The 26,937-nt window shown below is 41.3% G+C and overlaps 2 protein-coding genes across 3 annotated transcripts in view; one reads left to right on the top strand and one right to left on the bottom strand.

The window, feature by feature from the left end:
* Positions 1-26,937, top strand: part of LOC108874064 (astrotactin-2) — a 242,057-nt gene that overhangs the window by 181,792 nt on the left and 33,328 nt on the right. For both annotated transcript variants that reach the window (XM_051072918.1, XM_018662442.2), the window contains 3 exons: positions 11,790-12,112; positions 20,181-20,314; positions 22,441-22,589. In XM_051072918.1, the coding sequence (XP_050928875.1) occupies positions 11,790-12,112; positions 20,181-20,314; positions 22,441-22,589 (606 nt within the window). The remainder of the gene's footprint in view (positions 1-11,789; positions 12,113-20,180; positions 20,315-22,440; positions 22,590-26,937) is intronic.
* Positions 1,285-7,263, bottom strand: trim32 (tripartite motif containing 32). The gene is made up of 2 exons (XM_018662443.2): positions 7,138-7,263; positions 1,285-6,305 (listed from the first exon to the last, which is right to left on the bottom strand). Exon 2 carries the CDS (start codon positions 6,291-6,293, stop codon positions 4,236-4,238), a length of 2,058 nt encoding a protein of 685 aa, XP_018517959.1. The 5' UTR covers positions 6,294-6,305; positions 7,138-7,263; the 3' UTR covers positions 1,285-4,235.

Below are 26,937 nucleotides of genomic sequence, written 5' to 3'. Positions count from 1 at the left end.
AAAGGCTGCATAAGCTGCATGAATTGAATTAAACATCAGTGTGACTTAACAGCATCCTAAACGCATCTTGCAGCACTGTCCCATTTAAATGGTGTTTTTAATCCTGTTTATTCGTGATCCCAAAAGATGCTGATTCTCAGTCCAGCCATTCAGCGCGGTTTGATTGGCACCTGGGTTTCAAAATAAATACTATTACACACTTGTTCACCTTGTAGGGGAAAAAGGATCAGGATTGAACACCCACAGCCCCTTAGAGGGGGTGATATGACAAATTCTGTGTTCAGTGCCAGCATGCTTTATGGCAAAGACAGGATCCATGTGACACAGAGGAATAATATTTCACTCAACCAAACACTAAATTAGGTGGTTTTAATGACGAGAATACATTTAGATTGACATGCATCACTAAAATCACCTGTTTAAATACCAATCCATGACACATTGTGCCTATCCTGGCATGAAAGACCCAGGGCTGGCAAGGGAAGTTTTACTAAATAAAGCATATAAAATCTGACTTCAAGCAGTGCTGAAGAGTAAATGAGCACATATACAGGAGTGCTGTACCAAAGTATAACTTCAACCTACTTGTACTTGATTATTTCCATTTATATCCTCCTACTTTTAACATCTACTCCATTGTATTTCAGAGGTAATTTTTTTTTTTTTTTACATTACCTCCACATTTATCTGACAGCTGTAGTTGCTACTTACGTTAAAGATTATATTTTATACACAATATGATCCACTTAAAAAATTTGTTCTTATAAACTACTTAAAAGTAGATTAATTAAAATTAGCTCTATATTTACCAACTACATCTTACATTACAATACTTAAATGTTAGTGTATCAATATTAATCCAGAAATGTAATATATATCAATGCCCATCCTGATGCGTAAGTACTTTTATTTTTGATCATTTTAGTGCATTTTGGTGAAAATACTTCTATACTTTATCTCCAGTAAAACTTTAAATGAAGGATCTTTTTATGTTCACAAGGAATTCTACAGCCAGCCAATTATGGCAACACCTGAGGTTTGTTTTTACTATAAGTAAGAGTCACACAAAAAGCTACATGCAGAATTTATTAAGTGAACACAAATGTTTCAATGGTATGAAGAAAATTTGGTACTGATATTTTAGTTGTTTCATAAATGTTTATTGCACTCAGATATTCAACAATACAAACATGAATTTGACTACACAGAGATGTCTGTAATGTGTTCAACACACAGTTAAAATTCACAGCCTCCAAAGGACATAACACCTGAAGGACTTGGGAGTTTGGTTTGTGAACAATAGTATAAATTAATAAATTCTGAGGAAGTATGCAAGGAAATAACTTCTCTTCAATGACATATAATAAAACATATTCAGATGAGGTGAGACACTCCGATGTTGAGCACACTGACACAAGGACACTTGATTTTTCTAGGATTTTATGCATTTTTCTGTCATTGTAAGTCGGAATATTTTCTAGTAATGACTACTTCTATTGAGCACATTATTAAAGTGTGAGTACTGGAAAAAAAATAGATATGTTGAGGTTGTCATGCAGCTGAGTCTATCTTGAATCATAGTCTATTTAGTGTTGAGATATAACATGACTTATCAATAAAACAAATACATCATGTAAAACAAAAGCACAAGGAAATGACAGTGACAGACTTCACCTGATACTTAAATTCAGTTCTATTATTTTCTCCTAATCTTTTTGTTGATGTGGAAATATTAAAAACACAATGTGTTTTTATGATACAGTTTGATTCTTAGATACATATATTCATATGTTGCTATTTAATAGGGCTCCAGGTGCAGTTAAGGTCAGCTTTGTGAAATTATTTATTTTTAAGGCTGAGACTGAGTCAGTAGTTCTGCTCACGTGAGCAAAACTGGACTGGAAGATACTTATTGCCTCAGAGCAGGCATATTTACGATTTATGGAATTATGGATTTATGGACATAGAATATCATTAGACAGGTTTCAATGATTAACTTGATTCCCCATATTTAGGCCACAAAAAATTTAATTAAAGGTGTCATTTATTGTATTTTACCTGGAAGCATCATCTTTCTCATGCTTATGGACTTAAAAATTCAATTAATTTACATGGTAAAATAATACATAAAATGCATGCCTATGACAGAGCAGTTTTAGCTAACACTAGCACTAACTAGAAAAACACTGTATATGGCTGTTGTCTTTACCATATCTACCAACACTTGAGAACTCAGGTCGCAGTTTTCTAGTGTTGAATAGAGACCTGAGAGAGACACAGCAACACGGAACCAACATCCCAGTGTAACAAAGCCATGTTTGTCCTTTGATGCAGAGTTTTCACTCATCATTATCCTAGCAGTGCTATTATGAACACTCTAGCTAGGGCACGCCCAGTGTAACCACAGTCCACATCAGAGAAAACAATGGCATGGAACAGGCTCTCTTGAATAAACATTAGCTTTGAATAAAGTTTTTAAACATTATAAAGTTGTAGATGTCTGCTGTACCCTTATGCTTGATGTGGTCTGGGTGTTGAAGTTATTTAGTTATTTGGTTGTATTGGCATAGAAACAGTAGTAATGTGAAGGCAGTTGTGTAATGTAATTGACAGTAAGCCCATAAGGAAAAAACAAACAGAGCCAAGAGACCCTGTCTTACGCATTTAGGGCCTTGCAAGTTACAAAGGTCGTCTGGGACCATAGGACTTTGCTACTATTATTGGACACTGCTCTTTTATTAATGGACATAGCTCTGTCTGACAGTTTGAGCAAGTCTTCTAGGCACTGACCTAAATGGTGCCATGGATATATTCAAGTAGGAGTTGATGGAGAGCAGGAGGAGAGGCTACAGTATCTGTAATCATGTGTAAAACGGCTCAACACTAACTTCAGTGCCGCAGATTAAACAAAAAGCAAGCAGGAGATTCAGAGGTCTGAAATCAAGGTGGGTGAGATGTTTCGTTGACAGGAATTTTATCTTGCAGACATTACTTCAACTTGTCTCTCAGTGACCTAGTGAGTGAGACTGTGGCTGGGAAGTCACTAGCAGAAGGTTGAATAATTGGCTTTGTAGATCAGACAATAGATGTCAGTAACCTCTGCTCTGAAAATGTCATTGGAGCTGATATACTGCTCCATTTTGTTCTCAACTGGTTACTCAAGTTGTGGCTGATGTACACAGGCTAGCTTGACAGTATTAATAAGGACCAGAAAGAAAATGGTAATAGGATGCAGTCTATAAATTAAACATCAGTAACCCCAATTCTGATTCCACTAACTCAATCCTCAAAGAATCTATAACAAAAATAAACAGACTAATTTACCAGATAATGGGGTCTTCTTTTTTCCTATAATGGGCTGACAACCTCAGCAAAAAATGTTATGTAATCCCCAGGATCCCAGTTAATGATATATTACCATTGCCCAATATTACCCAGGTTTCCTCCACAGGATTTGTTGCGATTTTATAGGTCAACCCTCTTTCCTGCAGGTAATTTAATATTCTACACTTAATGTTCCCTGAATGTTACTGAATGCAATTCAATGAGTGCTGATACTTGGTTACTGCTTTGCCATTAGCTAACTGCACAGTAAACTTTTAAAGCTGCCAGCTGCATTCAGCAACATCAATGTTAGTCTGTGCTACTAAAACCTAAAACGAGGAAACAGTGACGTGTCGATAATAAAGTGCTTCACAGGCCAAAAGCCTTGGTATGCTTTATTTCATATGTAAATACATTTTCAGCTCTTCTTCCTCCCGTTTTCTTTTGCAAAGCTGAGCCAAATCAGTGAAAGCCATGCATCACTCAGAGTCAGGCTGAATGGTGGATAAAGCAGCCAGTAATAGAAGAGGGAAAATCATCTGTACTTTGTGTCTGCATTGGCTTTGACATCAATGGCTTCTCTTATTTTAATGTGACAACTTGTGCCAGTAAAAATATTGTAAGGTTTGCTTTAGTGTTGTGATCCATTAAAATAACCAGGTAAGAGGCAGCTTAAGTAGCTGATTTCAATTTGAGCTATTAAATTTAAATCCAGTAAGTTTTAAACTGAACCAAACTGACTAGAATTTAATAACCCAGTGAAAGCTGGAGTGAGAATTGTTTGGATTGAAGCCAAACTAAAGTGACAGATAATAGTCTGTTTTCTACCTTTTCCAAACTTCCCTACACACCTACCGACACGTACCTATTAAACCTCTCGTGCTTATGTGCAGATAGACTGGATTGTTCCTCTAAGAAGTGGAGGAGTGCCTCCTCTGAATGTATGAGTAGACTTTGACACAGTGGTCCCAACAATCCAGAACTAGCAGCTGTCCTTTTTGGGTGGTGGCCACTCCCACAGGACAGGTAAGTCCTTCCTGAATGAGAATTTTGAATCCACCCTCTTTGGGAAACTGGAGGATTTCTCTCCTGCCACTGTCTGTTACCAGTAAATCCCCATTGGCATCCACACACATGCCAGTGATACAGCGGAAGTCCTCTGTCTCTGAGAAGAAATGGCTGAGCTGTTTGCCCAGCTGGCCATCAGTACCCACTGAACCAATGGAGAAGCCACCCTCCAGGTGGGGCTCGTTGTGGCGTTTCTCAAAGTTCAGGGCCAGGCCCTGGGTGAAATACACTGTTCCGGCTGCATCGCATGTCACAAACTTTGGCCGCACAGCAGAGCACAGTCGGTTGTAGCTGACCACACCCACGTTGCGGTCCACTGCCAGACACCACAGCTTCCCACCTTCCACATCTGACACCACGAACTGGCCTGATGGCATGGCAGTGATACCCCAGGGTTTAATCAGCTGGTTCTTGTGGCAAGCCACGCAGTGTCCATCCATAGTGTACACTTTAACTGAGTTATCGTAGTTGTCAGTGATTCCAATCAGGCCTTGAGGAGTGACAGCAATAGATAAGGGGATGAGGTTAGGCAAGTCAGCCCCAAGGAAGCTCAGGACAAAGTTGTCTATGCTACTGGCGTTGCGGCGGATTTCACGCTGGAAACCTTTGCGATTAAATATCTGGACACGGTAGTTGCCACGGTCGGCCACCAGCACTTCTCCTTGTGGTGTTACGCAGATGCTGACGGGTAAATTGAACATACCAGGTAGAGTTCCCTTACAGCCCATCTTCTTCACAAACTGACAGACAGGGGGCCCTGCACTTGCCCCAGCTCCTCCAGGTGATCCTCCACCTGCATCCATGGACTTTGACTTAAAGCTGCTTGGTGAACCACATACTGCCTCCTCTACAGCTGCTACCATGTCAATATCTCTGTAAAGATCCACTGAAGCACCCATTGCACCACTGGTAGCCCCTGCTGCCCCAGCTACACCCTCTAAATCACCTTCAAGTGCAACATCCAACCCACTCTCCTCCTCATCTGTATTGACAGTGTAAGTGTTTGTGGTCAATTGGCCCACTTCCAAAGGCTTAGAATGCTCTGTTCGGACTAACTCAGGAGCTTGAAGCTGAAACGTTGTAGGCAAGCTGCTTCTCAGATCCAGCTCCTCATCATCACTGCCTCCACCATCATCCTTTAGCAAGGCAATATCACTCTGCCTCACCCGCATTGTCAGATAATCACAGCGTGACACCACTTTTACCTCAGCAATGTTAAGGAGATATGTCTGGTCCTCCAGGACCTGCCCATTGAGCTTTTCCACTTCTGCCATGGAAGCTGTGAATGTCCTTCGAGACTTGCTGAGTTCCTCTTGCAGACGTAGCTCAGCTGTAGTATAGTCCTGATGCACTGCTCGGTACTTTAGTCTCAAAGACTTGGAAATATTTTCAATAGCTGTCTTTTTCTTCTGAATTTCACCCATAACATCACGCAGAGCAGCTAGCTTGCCACCCAGTTCTTTACGACGCTGTTCAGCAGCCACCCTTATCGGCTGGACTGTATGGCCTTGATGCAGGTGGCCCTCCCCTTTACAGAGCTCACAGAGGACTATGGCACAGTCATGGCAGTACTGTCGTGGTAGACGGTTGCAGCAGGACTTGCACATGAGGGCAGCAGCAGCAGCACTGCAGGACATAGTACAATCTAGGATCTTAAGCACAGTGAGATTATCAGCCAGCTGGGAGATACTGCTCATACGGGAGACCTTGCTACAGAAGGGGCAGCGGACACCATTGATGGTATTAGCCAACAGCTTCTCTAGACACTGCCGGCAGACTGTATGACCACACTGCAGGAGTTTAGGTCTCATTTGGTCCTGGTTGTAGGTCTCAAGGCAGATAGGGCATTCAAGAACCTCCCTCATGAGATCTGGGTCCAGTGGGGAAGATGCCAACGCCATTATGGTTCTTCCCTTGAGAGAGAAAAGACAACAATCAGATTATATTTAGCAATATTACTAACAATATTATAATATCATGTATACTTTGTTATAACTCACAGTTGTGTGTTGTATTTAATTATTAAATACAGTAGTATTTAATAGCAATAGAAAATGGATATTTAAATTACCAAAGGAAGTCTGATGTTCATGTAGTGCACTCAGTGTGACTGATGATAAGAGAGATATGGTCTTCAACACTGCCACTGTCTCAAATCTAACGTTAGCTGGCTAGTTTGCATTATTGCTAGGCAAAGCTATAAGTAGTACTGGAAGATAGCCCTTTCCTGAAACTAGTTAACAAGTGGGATGCCATGCAGGGACGATAGCAATTTAACGAGTATGTTATTCCCTGAGCAGCGCTAACATTAGTTATATCTGACTACATCCTCTCGCTAGCAAAGAATATAAGCTCCCATAACAAGCAATGATGAAAAGGCTAATTGAGGAGTTGTTGTTATTTACAGTGTCACTGGGCTAGCATATATACGGTCGTTCAACGCAATGCTAATGTCATGGGCAAGCTAACTAGGCTATATCGTATTTGCCACAATCATGTTCTCATGTAGCTTAAAAATAGGATGACCTTCCTGTCCACACTTAAAACGCATTGCATTGATAATTCTCCAGTTTTAAACAAGTAAACCTGAGGCCTCTCTACAAGACATTAAACGTCAACGCTGTCCTTAGACACAACGCGACAATGTTATTCAACAACATGACAGGGCTGGTTTTGATAAACGTGCCTTCAAGCATAAGATATGCAGCTCAACTCTCTTTTGACATTTCTGCTTTCAAACATTACCTTTTTCTTCAAAGTTAGCTGCTTGGAAGTACAGAGGTTTTGATGGGCGTGCTGTGTTTCTGCTACTGCAGCTGCTAGTGAGAGACTGCAGTGTTGACGACGTCACGTACGCGCCGCCGGGGTGTTACGCAATACGCACGGCTCCGAGCCTGACGGTTGTTTTGATTGGCTGCTGTGTGGGCTTGTGCGCGGGCACGGGCACGCCAGCGTACTGATGATACATCTGTGGTCCTGATGCAGTTCATTTTACTGATGTTTTGCTTATAACGTCAGCAGATAATAGTGAGATCAAATTAACTTTTTTAACTTTTTTTTATTCCCAACATTCATTCACACAGGGCCGCAGTGAAAGTGTCAAGAATTTTTTTTTATTTGCATATAGAGTACCCACTCTAAATAGCCTAGTTCTACTGTCTACTATATTGTACTTGATACTATCTACTATATTCTACTATAATTTGTTTCATTCTAATTAAATATCCTGTCACTTAAATCCTGAAAGCCGACAGTAGTCATTTTTAGCAGGAAGACATATTTCATCATTGAATATATCCTGCAAAGAATCAAACATAAGATCTGTTAAGTTGAGTGAGCTAGTAAACAGACCATTTTACAATTAGTCACACAGAGAGAACCTGAAGTACTGCCCATAAGCTACAACTGCATTTGAAAACATCCAGATGTTGAGAAAATGTTTCAGTTGTTTAACACAAGCTAGTAAGTATAGAGAGGCACCACTAGATGTCAGAATAGGTCCACTATAAGATGTTCACGTTCAAACTCAGAGGGAGTTTAAGTATGGGGATACCAGGACCATTTAACAAACTGTCTGCTTTTCTTTGGTTAAGCAGTTTGAAAACAAATATGGTCTAAATAAATGTCAAATATGCATTTAAATTGATATTTTCTCAGTCATTGTGTTACTGTATTTTACCCTGTTGAATGTCCATCATAGAGTAATTTGTTCAACTCTGTTGCCGCAGTCACGTATAACAAGGTTCAGTTGTAATGGTAAAGCCCACAAACAGATAGGCCACACATTTTAATAGCATATGTGCCTCTTATTATACCAGTATTATATTCTAAATAAGACTGTGTAAAATTAATGAGTATGATCTAAATATAACAAGAGCCTGTTAAAGTCAGAAGTCGGTGGTGCATTTAGCACTTGCTGCAATTTTAATAAAGCAAAAACAACAGTTCCGACATGAACAATATCTCACAACATCTGAATTAAATTGGTATGGAAGATATCTGACACCTTTGTTATTGTTGCCTGGGCAACATAACCCTGGCCAGAAGGGGATGTGTCCCTGATGAGTAATTATACTGCAACTAGTCTACAAAGACATTTTAATTAACAAAGGCAGTGCAAGATCAATGGCGGGGAAATTCACTCCATCCATCTCTTCACTGTGTCAGATGACAGGCAAGTGTTGCATAAGCATCACATTCATTCCACACAGCAAAGAGCTGTCATAGTTTATAATGAGGCGAAATGACGGGCGCCTCCCTTAACTGCACGAAAATACATGTGGTCCAATTTAATTTGTCCTTGTGAAGGGTGTCACCGTCAGTCAGATTTCAGTTAAACTGTACATTGCACAAACACAAATAAACTAACGCACAGACAGAGTACTTCAGTGATCCCAGAAGGAAATTACATGTTACAGCAGTTTACTATACCAGTCTCAAAGCATGATTTACAGGAAAGACACTTAAAGAAAACAAGAAGTTCTAAAAATCCAAAAGTAAATAAAACATTAGAAAACACAAGATTATACAGGGAGAAAGACCTTGTGCATTATTGATGTCAGCTTATATTGATAGTCATATTACCTATATTACATTTTATTCTCCATAAATAGGTGACAATGCCAAATCTTTCATGAAAGGCAGTCATTAACATAGCTGTAAATGTAATCTGGGGTGAAATGAATTAAAGAGTGAATTAGACTGGCTAGCCTCAGCCAACCTGACCAACAGGGCTTTATTGTGAGAGCTGCAGTGACGACAGGTCTCTTCTGTGTCTGTGTTGCCTCAAGAAAGTGTGTGTAATTGGGCTCTTGGGCCACCCCTTGAGCCTGTTTACATACTGTTGCACATGAAGTTACCACCCACCCTTTCAACTGCTTGCCGGTGTCTTTTACAGACGCACACAGGGAGTAAACCACAAAGACATACATAAATATAGATGTACGTACAGACTCAGTTCCCTCTCACACAAGTACAAGTACACACACACACCACACACACACACACACACCACACACACACACACACAGGGTTATAGCTACAACCGAGGACAGAGGGGTCACGTCCCTGGTGTTTCTTTCTGGGAACTTGGAAGTTCCACAGACCCGATGTGCAGTTTACATTTAATAATTGAATAATATACATTGTAAGTTTTCATTTAACTAATACCAATACACTTTAGATTTGTTACATGAATGTGTTTAGTACCTCCAGCCAATTGTTTACAGTGGCCAGTTGCTGCTACATCTTGGTTGTTTAGTCTAGCCTATTAGCTATAGACTCATTTTCTTTGCATTGTCTTAAAGTTTTGTATTTATTGTCAGTATTATGTACTTTTAATAGTGAGTTACATATTGTTCAGATAGGAACCAAAAGAACTTTGGTTGTGCTAAGTTAAAAGCAGTTTTACTTTCTTCTGTCTTTTCATCCATTACATCATTTCAGACTGAGTCTAGGGTCCGTTTAGAATATTCAATATACTTTAAATTTCTAAATTATGGAAATTAATAATGTAGGGATTTTCTATGTCCATTTCAATAATTAATGTAAAGCCACTATTGCTCACTATTTTATGGCTTTTAACAATTCAACAGAACACAGACTTTTTACAGTCTTGCATGCTCTTGTCACTTTTGCAATGTCAGTGGTACAACAAGAAACAAAACTTTTTGCAGCTTTGAGTTGCATGAAGGCGTTATTTGTCTCTTTTACTTGGTTTGAAATTGAAAACTAATTTGATATCCATGTAATTTAATAATTTTTATATTCTGAATTTGCATGGTTCTAATGTCACGTCAGCTTGTGATGTTCCCCTGCAAATAATACTAGTTAGAAAATAACCCTTGAGAACATCCCCACCTGTGTTATGTTTTTCTCAGAGCTGTTAAATACTTGCTGGTAAGGCACATGTGTTGCCATGTGTTTGTGTTTGAGAAATGAATGGTTGAAAGTTTGCACACCCTTTTTCGTGTCTTGGGTTAACTTAATTTACCATTGTTGATATTGGGAAATTGCACATTTAGACACATTAATACTTGTTTCTCTTTTGTCTCTCACACACAGCATTTGAGTTCATGCACTGTATGTTGTCTTTTTGCCACCAAGAATACTTTGAAAGATGTTTGATTTCACTACCATTAAAACTGTGCTCAGGAAATAAGTCATTTAAAATATTAACCCTAATTGGTCCCAATTAACCCACCTCAAACAATGTCAAGGGTTTTCCTGCTGTCTTACCCACTTCCTCTGGGTTTGGGGTTTCCCTTTTTATTTTTTGGTTTGTGTGTGTATATGTTATCTGTTTTATGTATGTGTGTATGTGCATTTACGTAATAATTTATACATTGGTATTCTCATTGATCCATTCGTGTGAGGGGTGTGTGATCGTAACTTAAACATTTGCATGTTTATACATTTATTCTCTCTTTTCATGAGGACAAAAAAGGTCCATTAATTTGTATAGGGTGTTGGTTGCTCAATACTCTGACAACCTACACTAAAGTATAATCCATATTCAGCATTTTAAGCTACAGTATCAAGGGTTTGTTGAGTGAAAATATAAATTTCTTATGCAATGTCGTTTTTTGTAGCACCGGCTAATGGAGCATAATGTTTCAGTACTGCATCATAAGTCAGTAATTCCAACTTTTTGTTGTGAGAAAGAATCCTGTATCACTCCTTTGGAAAACTTCCTCTATTGTTGTAAAACAGACACAAAAGCACATCTGCCACATCAGCACAGATGGCAGATCTGCTCCACTGTAACATGTGGCCTGATGTGTCCTCCAAGAGAATCACTCAACACCCAAGTAGCACTCTCCCCTGTTTCTACTCCTCCCCTGCTTCTGTCGCTGCCTCCTCTTTCCGCATGGTGTGTGTTGTCTTGTCACTGAAAGAGGAAATGATGAGGAAGAATCCCCCCCCATCTTCAGTGAGAACATCAAACAGTGGTAATTGACACTCAGGAGAAGAAGCCATTGACACCCCCTCCTCTCTGCCCCCCCTCCAATTCATCCTTTGTCTATGAAAGCTGATGACAGAAAGGGATTAGTCGTTGTTTTTTCTTCTTTTCCTTGGCAGCAAGTAAAATAAATCCAGATGCTGGTGTTCTGTCCAACTGAGGGGCTGTGAATGTTCTTTCCTAGTTCAAACGAAGACTCATAAATTGTTTTACGGAAATAAAGATAAGAAAAAGTTACGGAAGAGGAGATTGCTTTTGTAATTGGAAAGAAGATGAAAGTGAAAGAAATAGCTGTTGTATGAATACGCACTGTTTTCCTCCCATGTTCCTGAAATGAATGTTAATTATTTTTTTGTTATTAACTTTGTCTATCTTTATCTGCTCCTCCTCTTACCAATACCCATAACCTCTCTTCCTCTTCTGCCTACCGCTCCAGAGGCAACAGACCAAGGGGTTGGCGGAGGTGGGCGGCGAGAGCTGAAGTCGGTCCCCTTCATCAGCTACCTGTCTGCACTGCAGAAGAGCCAGCTGTTGTCTGACGACATAGTGAATGGTGTGGAGATCCGCTGCGAGGAGAAGGGCAGCTGTCCAACTGGCTGCCACCTGTGCCACCACCAGGCCATGATGGGAGGAGTGTCAGGGAGGGGCCGCAGTGCTAACGGCAGGAGCGGAGAGCAGCCTTCCCCCATCCCTGTGCTGCTGGAGGTTAGCCGCGTGGTGCCCCTCTACAGTCTGGTCCAAGACAACGTCACCAAAGAGGTGAGAAAGCAGCATGGGGGCAGGAAGTTTGTGTGTGTGTTTGTGTTCACATGCACGTAAATGTGTGTGTAGAAGCAGAGGGACAGCATGAGCAAGCGACCATTTAAGTGGAAAATGATCAGCAGAATCAAGAGATGTGATGCATCAACACACCATCTGGGAATTAACTTTAAAAAAAAAAAAAGTAACATCGTATGTTAGACGAGGAATGAAAATCTACATCATGTCATCAATGATATGTTGTGTTTCCTTATAAATCCAGATTTTATGAGTAGTTTATTTATATGAATATAAATGGTGTCAATTTATCAACAATTTTGCATAAAAGTTGGCGTATGATGACGCTATGACTTCTGCACTTGTAAATGTGAAGCAAATTAAAACATGTTGCTTGACGTATTTTCTGCAAGTGCACACACTATTGATCAGCATGTTTTACCTCTATACAATCTCATACCATGCAGTGGTGGCACAGTCTTTTCATACTGTACACATCCATTGCCGTTTAACCAATGCAGTTGTAACAGTTCACCTCTAGGTGGCATTAGTTGGTTAACTTTGGCCAGTGGGAATGAACACTGTAATACAGAGGGCATAAAAAAGATGACATCATGGTTTTCTCCTCTTGTGGGGAAGTCGATGTGCATATGTGTGAGACATATATGTGTGTCTGTCTCTAAACAAGCATACACAGCTGAATGTAATATCAGCCTAATGGCCACATGTTGTGTTTATGATTCATCCTGTATGAGTAGTCTTTGGATCTTTGTGCAGTGAAACTTAATCATATCAGATTTCTTTTCCATAAGGTAATTTAGGAGGGGGGGGTCTCTGGCGTCACTTGACATTTAGTTTACCACATTTTGCTCTGTTTGGATTTCATCTTGACATTGTCTTGCTACCTAACATCCGGTGCATGTCTTCTCTGTGCGTGTGTAAGCCAGCACAGAGCTGTTTGCAGGTGACTCACACCCAACACACACGCATGCACACGCCATAGGGAGCAGACTGGTTCACGCTCCCCCCAATCAAGCATCTAATTACCTTACCCTCTGAAATTACTGCAGGCTGCAACAATACCAGAGGCAAAAAAAGACAAGCACACACACACATACATATACATACATGTATACATATATATGTGCACTCTCGAACACGTACACACACACACAACAAAGCCCCCTGTACGTGCTGCCCATAACAAGCACCACCACAGCCCCAAAGAAAAGAAGGCATAATCAATAGCAGACAGTCCCTAGTGGGCCTCATCGATAGCTAAACGTGAAGAAGAGCAAAATGTCTCTTTTCCCTCTCTTCCAAACACCTCACTATCCATCCTTGCCTCTCCCCCTACCCAACCCGTGGTCTTCTGGGGATGTAGCGAGTGAGATGTATGAGGAGGAGGAGAAGGGGTAGACTGCAGTGGATCGCTCTGGCAAGCCCCTCTGAGGTAGCTTGAGGCAGGATTATTAGCTTCTTATTGATGTCATCGACCTCTTGGGAGGGAGGGGAGTCCATCACTCTGCTCCTCTTTTCCTCTCTTTCTCTTCCTCTCTTGGCGGCAACTGCTGCTGCTAGTCTGAGAGGCACATACGTATATTGCATTAGAGACGAGCGACACAACAACCTGCCCCTCCACACACACACACACACAACCATTCATTCTCTCCCTCTCTCTCTGCTTTTGTGTGTGTGTGTGTGTCTTTGTCACACACACTTTTACTTGAGACTATCTTTCTACTTGGCTGGGTCTATGGGGAAAGACGGCTGCTGTGCTGCAAAAGCTTTCCCAGACATGAAGTTCTTTTTGTTTTTACCTTAAAGCCACTGATGCAATCAAAACACAGGCTTAGTTGTTCAGCTTATGATTAGGTAGACTGAGGTCATACTTACTGTATATGTGTATACCTAAATATGTATGCGTCTGCCCACCACTGGGCTTACATGGACCTGTCACTCTTCCTTTGGTTCCGCTCCTCCCTCCTTTTTCTCAGCTACCTGCATCTTTCACTGGCCTCTCCCTTGTTGCCTTACTGTTTGACAGGACATGTCATGTCCCTTTCCCTTTCACTCCTCATTATTAGGCCAGAGGGGGATTTTGTTACAATGTGAGATTACCCCTTCCCTGAAAAGACCACTACCAGGACTGAAAAGAAACAGAAGTGAATGGTAGAAAAGTAGACTGGCATGTCTGACTTTTTCTTAGCTTGCTCTGTGTGGCTCTGTCAAAGAGGAGAATGGGGGGAAAAAAGTATTTCTTTGTACATGTGCCAAGTACTGACATTACCAGTGACTGGTTAAGGATTTGGGGAAAATAAAACCTGGAGGACTGATCCTATCGGCCAGTATTGGATAGTTACCAGAGTATTTCCTAAAAACACATCAAAGTTGGTGCTCCCAAATAGAGAAAAACCTAAGCCCTTACAGTACATATCCATGCAGAGAGCTCTGGTTTAAACTATTTAAATTGACATTTTTATGATATCTGCCTCAAATATCCTGTATTTACTTACCACCCCAATATAACTGAAAATGAAATTGCAACATCTCTTCCCAGAGACAATGTCTCTGTTATTCTATAATTCACAATCTTCATTGTTGGCTCTTGTTATAGGGACTATTTCTTCACCATTTCTTCAATAAAATTGCATTTATCTACATTTTATTTTTATTTATTATGATTTTATCCAAAAGCCTTAGCAAATAAAACCAGATCTTTGGCTAAATAGGGGAGGCATGTTTTTTTGTTTGTTTGTTTGTTTGTTTTTTGAGGGGGGTTGTATTTTTTCTGCTATATTATTATTATCATTTTCCTCTTTTTAGCATTAGAAGTAACTTCACCTGCATAAATCTGTGTAAGTAGCTATCTAAAAACTTGCTTATGCAGTCATCAGTCCCATGTATAACTAAATTTGTTGATACCTCACTGTCTCAACTCATCTGTAAGAGACTCAATTATTATGTTTTGCACTTGGAAGGAAAGGTTTGAGGTTTACCCCCTCATTGTCTTGGTATTGAATACTTCTCAAGTTGCTCTGTTCTCAGGCTTGGCTCGCTTTAAACCTGGTCTTGACTTGAATTCGACTGGAACCGGTCTTGGAATTGGCTTAGACTCGACTAAGGTGGTCTTGCTTACAGGCCTGGTGTGTGCACACAAATACACACGCACAGACACACACACAGATACTCCCCTGTTTTAGTGCCAGAGAAAAATACCTCAGTGGATAAATAAATAAGCTTACGCCTGTGGAGCTTGCCAGTGGTCATATGTCCCGTGTTGCTGTGACTGAATTATGGCAAACCTTTTGAACAAATTGCTTGTGAGTCTAATGGGTCAGAATGCTCTATATCTTGCCGAGCAGCCACTGTCGTGCTCTCACAGTAACACATTACCGCAGCCCTTCACAGGGGTGTGTCTAGAATTGTTTCAGAAGGGGCACAGAAGAGCAACAACGTGTTTGCAAGTAAGCAAAAGAGGTAGCAGCATTACACAGCAGGGCAGATATATTTGCAAAGAGTGGGAGGAGTTTGCTTTTTGGGACCTTCTTAAACAGTACAATATCCAGTTAAAGGTGGAGTGAACGCAATAATAAACACAATGCAAAATATGCTTAGTGCCTTGGTAGCTTGCATTTAGCATATACACATTCAAGCTATTCAAGAAGAACACAGAAAAAAAAACACCCTGAATGCTGATGTCATATCTAGGCAATAATCTGCCACATGGCTTAATCGAGCAGGTCTCACAACATCAAAAAAAATTGAGTTTTTGATTCCAGGACCATCATTTCAGTACCAAGGAGAGTGCAAGCTCCTATAGGTCATTAAACAGATTTATATAAACCTCTATGGCCTGTACTTGCTACGCTCTAGTCAACATCTGGTCCATAAAACCTTATTTACATCAGACTTGTCCTTTATACCACAGGAAAAAAACAGTTAAACTGCCAAATTTACTGCATTGACACTAAATCCCAGGTCCTCTTTCCTATCACAAAGGGAGATCAAAGCAGAACAGTCCTAATAATACCTTATCACTGATTTAGCTTATGTGCTTTGACAATGGATGATTTAAAAGCAGCATAATTGTTATATTAAAGGATATGTTTGCAGTTTTTCAAGCCTGTCTAAAAACAATGTGTGAACAATGTGAATAGGTTTTGCATGTTGTAATCATTTCTCCTGTTCATGCTGGCCATTAAGAGATTCCAATGTACAGAAAATGATGGGAGGTGAAATCCTCTGTCTTTGCTCTGTTGTTTCATCAGGTATTTCATAACTTTCTCATATTTAATCAAGACCATAAATCTAAATAATGGACCGCTTGAAAACAAAAGTGGACACACTGTTTCATTAGATTTGTCAAAGATTTTTTTAAGCCTTTGAGCACATAAGAGAAGTTATACACAAAACATGATATCCTGGGGTTGTTTCTAACATTTTTAAATCATAACAGAAAACAAGTTTTATTTTTCCTCAATTGTGTTTGCTTGGGTTGCTGTTTTCATAACACACAATAGAATAGCAGACTAAGAGGTCAGTTGACATTGCTGGAAATGTCAAGTCAGATTAGCTTAGAGCGTCATCAGACAGAGTTGGCACACCTAAAGCCAATACCTGCTGTTTGAGGGTTCTCCAGTGACATGGCAATCCCCCATCAACCTCTGGGTGAACCAACCCTCCATCTGCCCCCAGTGTCCAATTTCCTGGAAGTACCACTTTTGATAAGGTTCCTAGAAGCAGCCCACTGGTTCCTTTGTTAACACCATTAGCCCTGAATGATTGGAAGAGCCACATAAACACACACACACACACAAACACACACACACACACTTAGGTCACCATTGATGGTGTCCTGTGTGTGCTGACTTAGACTCTTTACCACCACTGGTGATCATCTTATAAATCAATACTGCGGGCCAGCTGGCCAGTGTTTTCGTGTATTAGCCTCTGAAGACAGACAGTAATATGGTCAGCTTAGACTAGACAAACAGATTAATACATTAGAGAGGTCACAATGGCCTCCCTTGCCTTCTTGTAAGTCACGACAGGCTTCTACGAAAGTGAAAGGTCCAAATAGTATTTTGGTGCCAGTGAGTCTGCAGGGTCCAAATGACGTCAAGGCTTGGAATTTGCGGCTAGAGTTGTTGCTGATGCTCAGAGGCCTTGCCTGCTCACTGATCTTGTCTTCTTTTCAAAGCAGGGGGTGATTACATTTCAGCTCAATTTGTTCAGTATCGATAAGGTCAATGGAGATGAATTGTGGCATATTTGTGAAATGGTAGAACCGTGTGTTATTGTAACCATAGGGGCATCACAAGTTCCTGAAAGCAAATCTGTCATGACTGCACAAAAACTGTCTTACACTGTTACAGTCAATGCTCAGATAGGACTTTCTTTGTCAAAACACTTGCTCCTCTAACATGAAGGATAGGGCAAGATTAGGTTTGTTTCTTACCCCCATCTGGCCCACACAGAATGTACATGGATCTATAGTGTTCTGGGAAATGCATGATCTGTAGTTAATCAATATAGTATAGGGTATCCTCCTCTTTTCAGCCAATACTTATCTGGTGACTGCACTAAACACAGAGGTATTCTCTCCTGGGCCTTTTGGTGTGTCTGTTCATCTCACTAAAGGATTTTCCTCACTGACCCCAGCCTTTTTTTTTCTTGCACTTGGAGGACATATTGCCATCTTCACTGCCTCACACTTGACATATTGTCACTTTACATGTATTAGCCAACCGTCTTTTTTTTTGCTTTTCTGTAATTCCTCATCTCTGTTTTACCTCCTGTGCCCCCCTGCCCATCCGACCCCCCCACCACCACCACCCAAACTTCATTCTGTAAACCACAATTAGATTCCCTGTTTACTCAGAGGAGACTGGCTTGCATTACTCTTCAAACATAAACACGGCGGTAATCGCTTTGTCTATTTTTCACATGTGCAGTCATGCAATCAAGCGCACAGACCCATATGGGGTTTTTCTAGGAATCTGGTGGTGGTAAACGCACGGCGGTCCTGTGGTCTTTCTCTCGTTTGCCCCCTAGCAGTGGAGGTCATTTCTCATTTCTCATATTTGCCTAGTCTGTGTGCATGCGTAGACCTTCAGTCAAGGTTTTTCTTGTTGCCTTTGTCTGTGGCCTGCTTCCCATTGACGTGAGGTGGCAAGACCCCTGCTGCTGTTGTTTTCTGGCAGCAGTTAGTCACATGGGTTCAGGCAAGCGGGGGAAAAAATGTAATGACCTTTTTCCCCTTTTTGGTTTTCCAAGGGGTTATTATATAGCCGTGGATTACAGTGCTTGCCTATCCCCTATAATAACTGCTCATTCAGCAGGCTCATTTAGAGGGGCTTGTATTGGAGGATACATAATGGGAAAGCCTTGACTGCTGATGGATCCTGATCCTGTCCCACAGCAAGGTGGTGAGAGCTTTGTGTTTTGGGAGTCTCCTTTTTCACACCTTTGTTTTTTTGTTCACCATGCTGATTTTTAAAAAATCCTATTTCCTTTGGTGTCTCCAGCTGCTTCTTCGGCTGCTCGTTTAGGTCACTTTCACTCTCAAGATCCTTTGACTTGAGTGAAAGCAAGTGGTATTGGAAGAAGTCAGTTCCCATGAAAGTCTGTTGAGCCTCCTTTACAGCTAACAATGCAGTGTTGTGGAAATGCTAACATCAGCTTCTGAGTGCATACCCTGACTCCTTTTTTGGCCAAGCCCTCTGCCTTTCTGGTCAGGACTATGCCCAAAGTAATCTCAAATGTCACTTCCACTAATCAACACACTGCAGAAATCTTCCTTGGCATTTCTCCAATGAAATGAAACAACCAACTGTGGAAATCAATCATTAATTGGAGTGTGCGCTCACATGTGCCCATGTGTACATGCAGCATGTGCGCGGCCGCCTTAAAGATGTGTGTGGTCTCATCAGTTCCTTTGCTTTTGGATAAGCGAATGTCACGGTGTATTGGAACAAAGGAGTGGCTCCTCTCTGCTTTTTGTCGGATGGCTGGTACCCAGTGATAATGTTTCCACATGGTTCCAGTGTCCTATTTTTGTGACCATGATCAAGCACATCTCCAAAGTTGTCTGCATGAGCCAGCACTGCCAACCAGTTAGAGCACATAAATAACTGAGTGCTCCATTGATCCATAGTGTGAGAGGGGGAGCCAGAGGGCTGGCGAACTCTCTTGAACTCACTCTATATCATGCCTGTGGCTTTAGGGAAAGCCCTGACACTTTATTGCTTTGACGGTTATATTGGCATTTTGCTGCCTTTTAGAGGATGAGTGAGCTTCTTCCTTTGATTTTTCTTTTGCCCGTTAATGAAGCAGCACAAGGAGATGTTAGGAGATGATGTCATCTCCTAACATCTCACTACCCGCCCCCCTCCATCCCTTTCACAGGCAGACCGAGAGCGGCACCGGCAGATCTGCACACACACACACACACACACACACACACACAAACATACGCATAGAATGGAGGAGGTGGGGAGTGTCACAGCTTCCACACCTCCATCATAAAAGTCACAGTGCATCTATGATATCACAGTGTAAGCTTGTCGATGTTAGTGAGATGTTCCTGCCTGTGGGTAATTGGGAACAGTGGGTATGAAAAGGTCACTCTGTGTGCGCGCGTGTGTGTGTACCTTTACCTCTATCTTTATGAGACCCACTTTGAGTTCTGGTCCTCGAGCAAGGAGATTTTTGCAAACCGAGGACTATTTAGTTAGTACTAACTAACTTACTTACTTCTTCAAGGGGCTGTTAAGTAAGACTGAGGTTTGACACATTAGCACCCATGGTTCATTTTAGAAGACAGGTAAAGGGAAATGAATACAGGCAGTGGAAAGTCATCACATGGACAGAAGTACAAGAATGCGTGTGTGTGTGTGTGTGTGTGTGTGTGTGTGTGTGTGTGTGTGTGTGCGCGCGCACTGGGATGTGGAGGGCAGTGGTGGAGAAGGTGGGCGGGGTGGGAGATGGGGGTGGGGTAAGCGTAGATGGACGGGGAGCGCATGTTCCAAGAGATAATTGCATTTCTCTCACCTGTTACCCTTTGCAGGCCTTCAAGAGCGCCACAATGAGCTCATACTGGTGTGCTGGAAAGGGCGATGTCATTGATAACTGGTGTCGCTGTGACCTGAGTGCCTTCAGCAAAGATGGCCTGCCTAACTGCAGTCCCCTCAGGCAGCCAATGTAAGTGTGAGGTGACTCCATGACACCCAGGAATTCATGCACAAGAGAGATTTCATGGATGCATGCACCGATGCACCACAGGCACACTCACATATACATGTGGACATGCACACGCATACGCACAAAACACCTGTCTCTGCTGACTCCTGAGGCACTTGAGAAAGTTGTAGACACAAGTCACAGTCCCCAGAGTTCTAATAGCAGTCGGCCCTTACACCCCTCTGAAAAGAACATGCTCTCATTCAAGGTGTCCTAACAATACTCTCGAGGCTTTTGTGAGTCATCCACCTCAGCTATTGTTGCCCTGAGAACTTTTAAAGAGAAACAGGAAGTTGAAAGGGCAAGGCTTCAGAGGATAAGGCTATAATGAAAGCATTTAATTAAAGAATGCAACAAAAATATGCCTATTAGTATATTATTAGTCCAGAATGAATGCCAACATTTATTGGCACCACTCTAGAATAATAATAAAAGCTTAGCAAGCATAAAATATAGTGTAGTTGCAATAGAAGACTCTGGAGTCCAAGACCTAATGACATTTGCATCCAGCATGATCATTTTTCTTGCGAAGGCTCTTTTGCGTAGTTCCTGCTTTCGTAACTACACCAATTTCCACACCATGCAGAGGTCATGCTGTGACAAATCTGATCGCAGAGACGTGAGCCATTTTTAAAAAAGTTGCTGATGCTAGACCAATTAAATTTGAAACCTCAACCTTTGTCCACATTCACATAACACCAGACGGCAGTGTATCAGATGTTGTTGAATTTGTTTCACCTTGTCATTGTTGGTAAAGAGTGATAATGTCATCACCCAACAACAAGGTGGCGTCAACATAAATCGTAATTACAGCTGAACAGATGTGCACACACTCTAATATACAGGTGGATATAACACATATGTATTATTTAAAACAGTACAGATTTTTTGCTTCAAGATGCATATTTAGGATGGATTCTCAAGTGTGACAGACCTCATTTAATCATGTTTTTATTGTGAATTTTATCTTCCATTTCTCTGATTAGCAGCAGGATTGAACTGCTTATATTATGGCCTATTTACAGATTTGCAATAGTCACAACTGTTTTATTGACCTTTCTACTTTTATTGGAAATTCTCATACTACAAAGAGTCATTTCAGGATGGTTGTGACGCTCAGAACATCTATTCCTCATTTTACAGCTATTCCTTTTGTAACGATGAGGAAAAAGTATTTGTGGGCCAGTGTGTGTCACATGTTCCTACAATATGGACACTGAACCTCTGAGAAGTCCCTATTAAGCTCTCAGATTTGGACAACTGCAGTTCAAAAACTCCAGAACAGCTGCTAAATGGAAATTATGGTGAAATTGCTCTTAAATCTATAGCAATACTTTACTTTTTCTGACATATGCATTGATATTTGAGACTTAGATTAGGCTGTGCAAGTATTGCACAAGTAGTATAAGATGCTTTTATTATAGCTGTTTTTGTTTGTGGATTGTGGTTGTGGAATTGGAGACGAAGGGTGTGGTTCCACAACCAGAGTTCTGGTCAGGCTTTCCCTGGGCCCATGCCTGCTGGCACGAAAGGGCCGGAGAAGAGTTGCTGCAGCAGCCAAATCTCCAACTCTGACCAGCGCCAGAGTGTAATACCAGTAAAAAACCCGCAATGCTTACTGTTATTGCCTATGAGGATGAAACAGAGTGGCATTCTTTTTATGAAAGACAGATAACCTACCTCTCTCACACCATTGTCACAGACACAGCTGGAGGGCAGGCAAAATGGAAATATTGTTCTTTTATCTCCTTTGAGGTATTAAAGAGGGAAAAGTGCACAGGGAACACTGCTGGAGAACAGGTGGCATCGGAATGTTGTTTTGTTCGAAGCCGCTGTTTGCCATCCTGTTGTCCAGTGAGATATTGGCAGAGGTGTGACAGTTTCTGCTCCAACTCAACAATGACCGCATGGGATTCCTACTCATCCAGTCTTGGTTCAGGTCCATACTTTAGGCATTGGGCACTCACATGCATGCAGTTTAATTTGAAATTTGCAACAAACAGCTGTGGTAGGCTTTAGATCTCATTGTTTTATATTTATCTTATTTCCATACCTTAAACTTTGTCTTCTCTGTGTTGCACCATTAGTTTGCGCCTAGCCCCGTACCTGGAGCCCTCAAGCACAATGGTGGCCCTGGAGTGGATGGATGTGGAGCCTCTGATTGGCTGCAAGGTTTCTGACTATATCATCCAGCATAAACGAGTGGAGGACCCTACGGAGGCCGAGGTCTACACAGGTAGAAAAACTTAATCCCAAACCTGAGTTGATTTACTTTTTTGTAACTATATACATTCCAATACTATGGTACGATGAAGTCTGCTTGTCTGTTGAAGTTTTTCAGTGAGTTTGGAACTTTTTCCTCAATGCTATGTGATTAGATTTTTTAGCTGTTTTGCAAGAGGGAGATTGGGTTGATGAATGCCAAGCTGAGTTTGGGAGTTCCACAGTATGTTTAAACTGCAGATAAAAGGAAAATTACTTTGTTGACTGTGCTCACTCACTGAGAAGAGAGAAATCAATGATGAGCCATGCTTTAGGTCAATGATGAGATGATGAGAGCAGAAAGGATAGTTAAAGGCCACAGATAAACAAAAGAATAAAAATGCTTGATGATTTGATGGGAAGACTAAATGGGAAGAGTTAAGTTACAGTTGTAGGAAATGAGGTTAAAGGTTTGGATCTAGTTACAGCACAGAAGGAGGAGCTCAGGGTCGAGGATGGGAGAAAATGACGTAGGGCAATTTATCAGGCCCCGCAAATGGTGCTGACCGTTGTGCCCCAGGGCCGGGGGGAGGCGGTCACGGTTGTGACAAGGGGCTGGGGTGAATCAGAGAAGGGGTGATAGGAGATTAATAATATTGGAGAAATGAGGTGGTCTGGATGAAGCTGGCTTTAGTCATTGGGAAGTATGGACAGGCCATCCATCACCCCTGGGAGGAGTGCTGATGAAGCGTGGGCACCAGCGAGCGGAGAGAGGGTACAGACAGCTAGACACAGGCATGCTGGCAGAGGTGAGGTAGGAAGGGGCAGATGGTGTGGGTGACTCACTCTGCTATGTGCCAGTCACCACTATAAATCATGTCATACCAGACAGTGCAATATACAGATCAGAAGTCATTGTCTTCGTCTTTTGTCTTCTGTCTTTTTCTCGTCCCTTTATGTTTGTCACTCCTTATCTTTAGCTGTTAGTCATGTCTGTCTTGTTTATTCTGTCAACTTTCTATAAGTATCTGGACAAAGCTGGAATGCTGAAATAAAACTTTAGTGATTAAAAGAAATGTAACTTAGTTAAGTGCACTGATATGTGTGTGTTCATGTATATGGCCCTGTTAGTGTGGAGTAGGTAATGTTTGGCAAGGAACTCTGGCAGGCTATAGGTTCTCAATCAGTGGAAACGTCATTATGAACTGCATAGGTATGCAAATGGGTAGCTCCCATGTCCACTGCAAGTACTCCAAACTGTAGCTACTCAAAACCTCCATTGTTCTCCAAAATGTGGGGATCAAGATTGCTGATACAAACTTGGAAGGCTTTGCTGGGGTAGATTTATGAAATAATAGCAGACTCTTAAAATGATGAGATCTTGTTCTCTGGACTCAGCAAATAAAAAGGCATAGTGTTTGAGAAGTATCATTTTCTCACACTTACTCTGACTTATTTTGAAATTATTGGATTTGTACTCCATGTACCCACTGCTGACTTCTTATTTAAGGGCCATCTCAGAGGCACCCTCTAGGAAAATGGAAGTCCATAAAGTGAAACCAAAAACTGAGATAAAAAAACAAGTCCAGTTGAGCCTCATACCCTGCTCACCTTGTAAAGTAACAGCCTCATCTCATGCTCTCAAGCTCAGTCATTCCTCAGTGCTTTTTTTCTCAGCAGCGTTCCTCTTGACTTTCGCAGACAGACACACACATACGCACGCACATTCCCCCTGTGGAAGCTGCCAGTGAAACCAGTCTTCTACCGTTGGCCACTGAGCAGCTCTAATGGAGCAGTTTGGGGATAAATACTTTGCTCGAGGGCATCTTGGTGGTTTTCTGGAAAGCAAGTGTTTCTCCTTCATTTTCCCTGTTCATATTTTCCACGACTGTGTGATGATTTGAACCAGTGAGCTTGCAGTTAGGCCTTCTTCTCCAGCATCTAAGGGTGGGTACAAGCTGAAGGATTATTCGGCTGATTTACCGTAAACCATATTTGACAATCTAGACAATCATAGGGAAAAATCCTGATCCACAGCTTAGAAAGGGCTGATAGTTGGCAATATAGGGCTGTGTGAGGTGCTCAGATTCAATTTTAAAGAGTAAAAGCGGGAATATTAATATATTTGTAGTCAGACATCTTATTGAGTACACGTGATGCACAAAGATAGTACTCCCCAAAATCCCATTTTGATGTCACGATGGAAAAAGGAACAGGGCAATTTCATCAGTAATGACAGCTAATCATAATATAATTCAAATAAAAGTACAAGATCTCAGCTAACACAAAACTGTCGTACTGAGAAGATATAACAGTGCACCAAATATACATAGAAAGAAAAAAGGCTGTAGTTTGGGGTGCTGTTGAACTGTATTACATTATACAGAGGGGTGTTTCTGTTATTCAGCCTACCCCCACTGACTCAAATGAGGTGCTCATAATAAAAGAAACACCTGTCAACATAACACAATACAACAACACCGCAAATTGCAGCTTCCAAAAATGATGATACAGTTTCAACAAAAATGAACATTACAGCTGTCGTAAATGAAGGATTTATAACAGGACTGTTGGATTAGACTGCAGTACTTTTAGCAAGGTGTTCCTAATAAACTGACAACTGAGTGTATGTGCAGAGACAAAAAAGTGTAAAGGACAGTTGCATGGACAGTTACATGCAACTGCAATCAGAAGGCAGGTGAGACACGGATAAATATGGTGTGGTAGAGAGATTGGACTTAGGCTATCGCCAACATCGCCACTAATAAGCGTAGCACCTGCATCCAGGGGACGGGATTCAGCCGGCGCCGGCATCCACAGAAGCTGAGGCTGCATCCGCATCCATTGCCAAGTTGAAACACTGCTTCGGGCTGGTGTCTGAGAGAGAGGAAAGATAAACAGACAGCCTCACACAAACACTCAGCCATGCTGAGCATGAGTCACACACTCAGAGCACACACATTCAGCCATGTGCACACTCATACAGATGGCAGACAGGGAGTGTAGAGATGCAGACACTTGGATGCAGCCCTCATTGGGTTCCCAAAGCCATGTTTCTATGTCAGAACTGTCTAGACGAGAATAGGAGAAGAGACTGTATCCCTCCTGAGCAAAACATTTTAAGGTCAGTCATATGACAATAAGAATAAATAGGTATTTTTACTGCTTCAAGGTTTCCACAGACTTGGCTTCTGTAATTGCAAGAGGGATGTGATTCCAGAGATTCAGCTCGCTAGGAAAACACTGCACGCTACCTGCTGTTATCCTGCTGTTACATTTTTCAGTGCTATCAAAGCAGCCTGGTTTAAAAATGGATTACAGATGTGTTATCAATCCAGGTTGTGTCCACATATTTAAAATTTTCATTTTTTAAAGTAGTACACACACATATGAAATCTAAAAATCAAATTTTAATTACCTCCAGATGCCTAAATATAGCCATATATTTTCAGGTTAATAACATATAACATTATCCATTTGCTGTTGAACTTAAAAACTCCCCAGCAACATCAGTAGAGTAGTACATGGGGATAAGTTGTGTTTTAAAGCCTACAAAACCCTGTTGTCACTCACAGTTATCACTGCAGATGAGGAGTTGTGTCTGTTTTGGAATGCAGCGAGTTTACACAAGCTGGGTGACACTTGTATCCATGTTAATAAGCTGCTTCAAATGATGTAATACGCCACTCTTTTGGCTCGGGTTTTTCATTCGTAACAGCTTCCTGCATGAATCAGGATGCAATCACAGAGTGCTTGAAAATCTTGACTGTGAATGGTGTCTTCTTCTGAGCTAAGATCCATAAATGTTGCTAATGTGACTCCCTCTTGCTTGATGTAAATTCTAGAAATGATATCACACCTCTGTTCACAGCATAACATACTACAGGGATGCACATTTTCTAGCAGTGGGCATCAATTGCTGAGTGGAAAAGTCATGTCAGAGTTTGAGAGTGTTGTTTGGAAGTGCCTTCGTAAGTTATAAACCCTCCATCATTATGCTGGGTGGTGTAAGGATCAATGATGTTAGCTCACTGGCTGGTTCTAAAACCACCTAGGCCTCTCCCTGCAATTTGTCAATTTCTTACTCAGTGTACTCTGGCTTACGTCTGACTCTAAATGCAAATGCATCATCATTCATTACATTAGAGTGACATTTTCTGCCGTCATCATCCCTATTGAGGATAGCTACGTATTTGGCTGCAGACACAGAAAGGGCAACATTATACATAATGCACTTTTACTTGTGTCTGCACCATGACTCAAGAAAATAAGGTCCTAAAAGTAAAAATGGGTAACAAAATAAAATTAGATGATAAGTAATTGTGCTTCTCTTTCAACTAAGTGTCTCCACTTACATGGCTTCCAACTTCCCTCACATGGCC

The sequence above is a fragment of the Lates calcarifer genome, linkage group LG9 (genome assembly GCF_001640805.2).
Source record: "Lates calcarifer isolate ASB-BC8 linkage group LG9, TLL_Latcal_v3, whole genome shotgun sequence".
Lineage (NCBI taxonomy): Eukaryota > Metazoa > Chordata > Actinopteri > Centropomidae > Lates > Lates calcarifer.
Note: the sequence above shows the minus strand (reverse complement) of the source record. Positions and strands in the feature narration are given on the sequence as shown.